This window comes from Bidens hawaiensis, unplaced genomic scaffold (assembly GCF_021521415.1).
Source record: "Bidens hawaiensis isolate Kalapana, Puna unplaced genomic scaffold, B.hawaiensis_p1.1 tig00049155_1, whole genome shotgun sequence".
NCBI lineage: Eukaryota > Viridiplantae > Streptophyta > Magnoliopsida > Asterales > Asteraceae > Bidens > Bidens hawaiensis.
The window spans coordinates 113,236-121,295 of record NW_027498802.1 but is presented as its reverse complement, the minus strand read 5'-3'; the positions used below and the strand labels follow the sequence as shown (position 1 = coordinate 121,295).

At 35.3% G+C, this 8,060-nt stretch overlaps 1 protein-coding gene across 1 annotated transcript; it reads right to left on the bottom strand.

Annotated features, from left to right (window-relative positions):
- Positions 1–1,010: 1,010 nt before the first annotated feature.
- Positions 1,011–7,840, bottom strand: LOC143597873 (DEAD-box ATP-dependent RNA helicase 20-like). Its single transcript, XM_077076252.1, has 10 exons — positions 7,723–7,840; positions 6,832–7,076; positions 5,635–5,814; positions 4,896–5,057; positions 4,600–4,754; positions 3,557–3,649; positions 3,166–3,251; positions 2,842–3,068; positions 2,544–2,774; positions 1,011–1,522 (listed from the first exon to the last, which is right to left on the bottom strand). Exons 1-10 carry the CDS (start codon positions 7,776–7,778, stop codon positions 1,461–1,463), a joined length of 1,497 nt encoding a protein of 498 aa, XP_076932367.1. The 5' UTR covers positions 7,779–7,840; the 3' UTR covers positions 1,011–1,460.
- Between the last annotated feature and the right edge of the window lie 220 nt (positions 7,841–8,060).

Here is an 8,060-nt window from a genome sequence, read left to right as displayed (position 1 = left end):
TACAGCTGTCATGAGGCATTGCCTCCCAGTCATTTTGTGCGGACGGGTACTCCATCCTGCGGATGACTTCTTAGGGTGCCAGGATGCTTCCGCATACGTCTTGTGGGTGTTTCTTCCTTAGACGGCTAAGCGAGTGATCCGTATGTCCCGCGGGTGGTATATGAGAAGTTCCTCTCCAACCCGCGGGTGGTACTTTAGGGTATTTGAGTCTTTTTGATACCCTACCTCTATACCAAGCAAACCTAAAATCCCAAAATCCAAACTCCAAATTTGGGAGTACACCAGAGGGTTTTTGTGCTTTCTCATAAGATATTATTTGAGGTAAGGTTAGGGTTGGGGTTGTTGGCGGCAGGTCTGGTGGGCGGTGCTAGGGTTAGTGGTGTCAGTCCGGCGGTAGCTATGGTGGTTGCTGGGTTGTTTCATGGCGATTGTGTAGGCTCTACAAGTGGGGGATGGGGATGTGGTGGTATTTATTGGCAGCGGGCAGTGGTGGCTGATTCGGTGACGATTGTCAGAGGTTGGATGGTGGGAGATGGTGGTGGTAGATGAATTGTAAGAGAAAGAGGGGTTGAGGGTTCCTGTGATGGGTGGTGGTTGTGGATTTGACCGGAGATGCTGTGGTAAACAGAGACATGGTGGTATCTTGCCGGTAATGATGACCGGAGCAAAAGAGAGGGGGGAGAGAGAGAGAGAGTGGTGATGATGAACTGGTGAAGGGGAAGATATGATGACACAAATAGAAAAGAGAAAAGGAAAAGAAAATTAAAATAATGAAATTACTAGAGTACCCTTGATATAACGGAGAAAATAGACGGAGTTAAAAAAATGTACGAAAATTGCAAGTTTTAAAAAACTGATGTAGCCATTTGCAATAAATTCAAAATCGGTACTAAACTTGCGTAACTAGACAAACCACAGGTACTAAAATGGCACTTAACTCTATATAAAATATAAGTTCAAAATACATTCTTAAGATTTTTCATTTAGCAAGAAGTTTACCCAATTCAAATGTGTTATGACTACGGATTCAGATCTCATGAACTAATTACCAAAGTCCGATATCATAGTTAGAGCATCACCGATGGGTCATTTTTTGAACCGCCTGTCGCAAGACAAAACACCGTCAGACGAATAGTGATGGGGTTCCTGCACGTTCTTGCAGTCCACCACTCCGCTTGTCTGTGCATCTATCGAAGATGATCTTACGATATAAAAAAAACAACTTAAAGTCAACAAGAAGAAACAACTTGAAACATTGATTACAAAGTTCGTCCATTAGCTAATGTTCAATATGTATTCAAAAGTAAAGTGATTCAATGACTCTAATTTCATGTCTGAAAAGAAGTGCAATATCAAGCTAAGCTGACGATCAAATGACTAGCAGAGTTCAAACAACAATAATAAAAAATACCATAGGACCCTCCTACTAGCACCTCACAACGTGTGTTTGTCCATGTTCGTCAGTTCCATGATCGGCCACCACTGCTGTAACCCCGACCACGATCACGAAAACCGCCATGTCCTACTTAACACAAATAAAAAGATAAAACTAAGTTTCAGTGAAAAAACAAAGTAGCTTTGAAGCACCAACAATATTAATTACTACATATATTGACACCATCACAGCTTAAGGTAGCTGGTCAAAATAAGTAATACTTATTGTGGTCATAACAGGTAATGCCGATTTGGCACTTTTTGAAATTTTTTGTTCCTGAAATTATTGTCCAAAAAATTTGATTTAGGATCAACACAATAAATGCAGATTTTAGTTAAAATACCAATTGACATCACGATATGGTAAAATGAGTAAATTAGCATATTATAAGTTTATAACTTATTCTTACTTTAAGTGGCCAATTACTTTGGGACAATTAAGTAGTAATATGGCCAATAAAGAGAAAATTAATGTGTCCTACCATTTACAGCTTGTTTGGTCCGTTTCCTATCTATGCAATTTTCTTAATTCAACCCGTTTCCTTTTTAGATAAATTGATCCAGATTGCAACCAGCTATAAATAAATATATAATTCTTCATAGCGACTAAACTACTGAAATCCTCTAAATTTACACTATAAATTTGTAACAAGCACAAGTGCACAACATCAGATTTGTACTTTTGTATAGACTCACCCCATCCCATGAAAGTGCCACAATTAGATTGCAATTTCACAAAACTACCCTAACACTAATTGTTTCTTTTGAACTCCAAGCAAATTTTTGTATTATTATGTCACATTCGGATCATGATAAAAATACTGTAGAATGCCCTAGACATGTGAAAAACAATCTTTTAATGACTCAAATGTCAAAAAAAAGTACAATCACTAACACAGAAAAAAGGGAAAGCACATTGGTATTTACGCAAAGTCGCAAATAACCCTTATTACAATGAAAAGCTTTAGGAGGTTTATGTGTGTTGTAAACAGACTCTAGATGATTTTCAACCCTTTACCAATTTTAGCTAATTCCTATAAATTAACCGTTTTCTCTATACCCTGATAGGCATAAAACGCTATATTAACAGAAATATCCAGTCAACCAACCTGGAGGAGGAGGTGCACCACGGCCCATTGCCGCTAGATCAGGGTTGACTTTTTGACCTGCTTCTTGAAGGATGGCAATAAGCTCTTTAGCAAACCTTGCATTTGCTGCTGTAAAAAAAGTGTATGCGGTTCCTTTTGCCCCTGCTCTTCCAGTTCGACCAATCCTATGAACATAATCTTCAAGCGAACCCGGGAAATCATAATTTATCACATATTTCACATCCTTCACATCTGCAATTAATTTGTAAACATATCAACAATAAAAAATTTTAATTATAACTAAAAACTTGTGGCATACCTAACCCACGGGCTGCAACGTCTGTGGCGGTCATTATTGGGCTTTTACCAGATTTGAACTCGGATAAAACCCAATCTCTCTCTGCTTGACTTTTATCTCCGTGAATAGACAAAGCGGGCCATCCATCCATTCTGAGCTGGCGGGTTATTTGGTCACAGCCCTTTTTGGTATCCATAAATATTAAAATACGGCTACCATCCATGATATCATCCAACAGCTTCACCAATCTGAAAACCAAGCATAATCATTACTTACAACCATGTGTATCTATAAAGTTGACTTATTAAGATTCTTGGTCGATGCCAAAAGGAATGTTCCACTTACTTGTTATACTTCTGATTTTCGGTCACAATATCCACATGCTGGCGAATTGAATGGTTAGCTTTCAACTCAGAAGAACCAATTACCACCTGTATATATTTCAAACACCATATGATGTTGTAAAAATACTTAAAATGTTATTTAATACATATTTCATATGACTGCAAAAATACATCACCTAAAGATATTTCCTTTTAAAATAAACCAAAATAGGATATTGTAAGAATTTGAACAAGTGACATCTTTAACCATTTTTAAATCATGTGGCGTGCTTCATGTTTAGCTATGTTTTTACAGTTGTCCAGTTATCAATTGAATACAACCCATTTGATATTATCATTATAACTAGGTTGAAACTGCAACATCTAGTAATTAGCATTCAAAAAAATCTTACTTTGTAAGGGTTATATAGTAACTGCCTTGCAAGTTGCTCAACTTCCTTTGGCCATGTGGCACTCCAGTACAAAGTTTGACGATCTGGCCTAATCTGCACATGTACCACAGAGGTGATGTGTCAAAATGTAGACACAATTATAAAACATCTCAGATATTAATTAACAAGATAACTTCACATGAGTGTTATTGACATGAGTATAACCTGAACCCTACCACTTTTGTTTCAAGTTTAGACATGTTTTGGCATCCATTCCCAATAAGGTCATTTTTGGACCATGAAATTCAACGAATTTGAGTAAAATCGAAGTTCTATACTAAAATACTCAAGAAGGACTACCGGTAACTAAGCTCTTTTATATTTTAAAGAACCTCTGTATCTATATAATAGGTTTAGCAGGCTAGTAAACGAATCGAACGAACAAACGAGTGTGTCCGTGTTCGATTATGTTTGTGTTTGTTTGTTAAGAAAAAAAGTGTGCTCTTGTCGCTTGTTAAAAAAATGAGTGTGTACGTGTTCACTTACGTCCGTTTGTGAATTGTATAAACAACTATTCATGAACGTGAACAAACTAACATAGTTGAACATAGATGAACAAACATAACCAAACGAACACCAAATAAAAGTACACATAAACATCAAATATGTTGGGCCTAAGAAGTTAATAAAATAGACTAAATTGTAAGATGTGATATTTTAATTTCAAATATTTAAACTAAATTATAACGGGGATAAATATTTTAAATGAATATATAAACGAATGTAAGTAAAAGAACTTATAAATGACCGTAAACGAACATTCACGAACATAAGTGAACGAATGAGACAGGTGTTCATGTCGTTCAACGTTCTTTTAACTAAACAAACATGCAAAAACTCCTTCATGTTCACTCGTTTAATAAAATAAACGAACATAAACAAACTTCCAGTCAGATGGTTCATTGTAAGTGCAGTTCACTTATAGGCCTATTTGACATAGAAGGTTTCTTTTCATATATAAGATATATTTTCACAATACTTTCAAAAACAATAATATCCCGAACCTGTGAAATAATTTTCTTCATTTGGGGTTCAAAGCCCATGTCTAGCATCCTATCGGCCTCATCCAACACAAGATAAGTAACCCTTCGTAGGTTTGTATGCAAAGACTCCATCATATCAATTAACCTTCCAGGTGTAGCAATAACAATTTCAACACCTACCAAAAGTATAATAATAAATTGATGGTAAAACATGTTTTTTTTTATGTGATAAAGATAACTATGCTGGAAAGTGTTTTATAAGCATAAGCATTAGGATATACCCGATCAATAGTCATCTTGTGCTTATCACCACCTACCTTTCTGTAAATCACGAACTTGTGGGCCCTTTGGGACCCCGCCATATATGCAAGTACTTTTAATCTTCGAAGATGATCCAAATTTAGTTGCTTCTTGTTGTATTTGAACAGCAAGTTCACGAGTTGGAGCTAAAACTAACACTATTGGTCCATCTCCAGGAGCTGCAAAAAGTCAAAAACAAACAGTTAGGGTTGTAAATGAAACGAACGAACACTCATACATTTAACGTTAAGTGTACAGAGGATTAAACACACACAATTAAAAAAAAGTGGTTTTCTTGTCCTTGTTTGTTCGTTAAGAAAATGAACATGTTTGTGTTCTATGTCCGTTCATTAACAATATAAACGGACGGTTCACTAACATAAAATGAAAGAACATAACTGAGCTAAAACCAATTACAAGTAAATGTGAAGAATGAGTTAGGCTGCTTTGTAATGGGCCAAAAGAATTTTAATGAATATACTAACGAACTTAAATGAACAAACATAAATGAACGTTCACAAAGATACATGAACGAAAGAGACATGCATTAATGTTCATTTGTTTTAACTAAGTGAACAAAAAAAATTGGTCATGTCCGTTCATTAATTAAATAAACGAACATAAGAAAACTTCCTGCCAAATGGTTCACTGAACATTCAGTTCGTCCACAAGCCTAAAAACAATATTACATTCATGTAATACCAATAAAGGGGATCACAAAAAAGGCATAAATATAAGGATATAAAAAATGCATACATAAGATTGGTTGAGCATTAACATGCACGATAGCAGGCAATAAATAAGCGAGTGTCTTTCCCGATCCTGTTTCAGCAATTCCAATGAGATCCCGGCCCTTTAAAGCCATTGGCCATCCTTGAGCTTGAATTGCAGTAGGCTCTGTGAAGCCTGCTTTCTCGATTTCTTGCATAACATAATCTGTAAAACACAACAATTTATTAAAACCAGATATTGATCAATAAGTAACAAAGTTGAGAATCAAAAATGCTAGAAGCTAGGCCTATAAAGTGTAAATGAACAGAACCCGCGTTCGTTCGTTTAGCTTTAACCAAAGTTCCAAACAAATGATCAAACACGGGTTTGTTGTTTATGTCCACTAGCTTAAAGTATAAACGAGCGTTTCACAAACGTAAACCAACATAACTAAACACAGATTAACGTACATAACTGATCAAACACCGATTGAAAGTAAACATATATATCAGTATGTTGGCCTAAAAAACTAATAAAGCTATATTAAACTGTAATGGGCCTTAAATAGTAAAGTGAACATATAAATGTACTTAAACAAACAAGCATAAATAAATGAACATAAATGAATGTTCACAAACATAAATGAACAAATGAGGCCCACGTTCATGTTCATTCTAAATAAACAAAAGTTTTGTTCATGTTCTTTCGTTTATTAAATAAAGGAATTTCCCAAATCGTTCGGTTCAGTTACAGGCCTGTCAACTAGAAGCATTTTACTAGCATGTGCAATGAACAACCAATTTTCAAAAAATAACATGCATTTTAAACATAGTCATTAACTCATTACTATTATATGATTCAATTCCTTTTTTACCCCTGAATAATCTATTACATAGAATAAAAATTATGAAAAAATTAGTTTTTTTCCTGAGAAAAAGAGGAAACGAATGCAAGTGAGAGATAAAAAACAGTTCAATGTGATTAAGAAATTCATTAGAGCATTAGACAACTGCTCCTACACCATGGGGTCAATATTGCTGCACACAATTCTTATTATTAATGATCCTAATCAACTATTAGAAACCTCTGTAAATGAAAGCTATACAAAAGACTACAATGATTAGAGATTAATTATTCAATTTACAACCAATTTCATATGCCTCTATATTAAAAGTCAAAAAGAATATGACACGTGGTGATCTTATAATAAGTCAGCATAATAAGAACTTGCATATTTTGTACCTGGAAATCTGGCATCACTGAAAGTTGTAACAGGTTTTGGAACATCGCGACCTTCAACAGTAATTTCTTTTCGCTTCCTGAATTCTTCCACCTCAGTCTCGGACATTTTTGCAACATTTGGTGATTCCACATAGAAGTTCTTCTCAAAAGGAGTCAATCCATCCAAATCCACCTTCTTTTGAGGCTCAGTGCTTTCACTATCCCTCTTACTAGATGAAGAATTATACCCACCGAACCCCGAATCACTAAACAAAACACACAAATGCAAAATTCTTATTACAGTTAAGGGTTGTAAACACCAAGCCTCTCGCGAGCCACTCAAGATCGGCTTGTGAAAAAGCTCAATCAAGCTGAGCTAAACTAGCTTGTTTAATTAACTTGCCCGAGCTTCAATTATCTAGCTTGAGCCAGCTTGCGAGCCTAGACGAGCCTATATATTTTTAACAATAAACTATAATATATAAAGTCGTGAGAGAAATATCTAAATAATACATATTATGCTATATACAAAATTATAATTGAAAAATAAATATAAGTAGATAAAAATCAAATAATAGATAGTAAACGAGCTGAGCTTGAGGTTGAAAAACTACTCACAAACCAAGCTCAAGCTTTAGAAACAGAGCTCGAGACGAGCCGAGCAGAAGTTCTGTGTAAGTAAAACCATCCGGGCAGCTCGTTTACAGCCCTAGTTGTCGGTTCACATTTAAAAATTGGAATAACTGATTCAATTGATCGTAATTGGTTAGCCAATGATAATGATAATTTGGTTTGATAGAATAATAAGGCCAATGGTTAAATATGAAACCCTAAAAACACAAACGAAAGATATAGAACAGAAGTATACAGCATTAAAAGGTGAAATAGTAATAATAATAAGGTAGGGTTTACCTTTTCCGGTCACGGTATGAGCCGGGATCGCCGGAACGGCTGTCGTAACGACTCATGATGTTGTATGTATTACTATCTATCAGTCTGCCTGCGCTGAGTTACGGGAATGTGTATCTGCTTCTTGCTTACTCGCTTCGGTTAATTTGGTTAAGTGGGTTGTGTTTTACGGGAATGGTATCTATCTATCTATCCAATGCAACACACAACATTGTTTCAAGTTGCTAACGATACGTCAGATTTCAAACCAACACATATCATCGTACTTTTTAAATAAAATTAAAGTTTTAACTATTACTGAATTATCTTATCTAAACCATTAGTTTTCTATTAGTAAAATT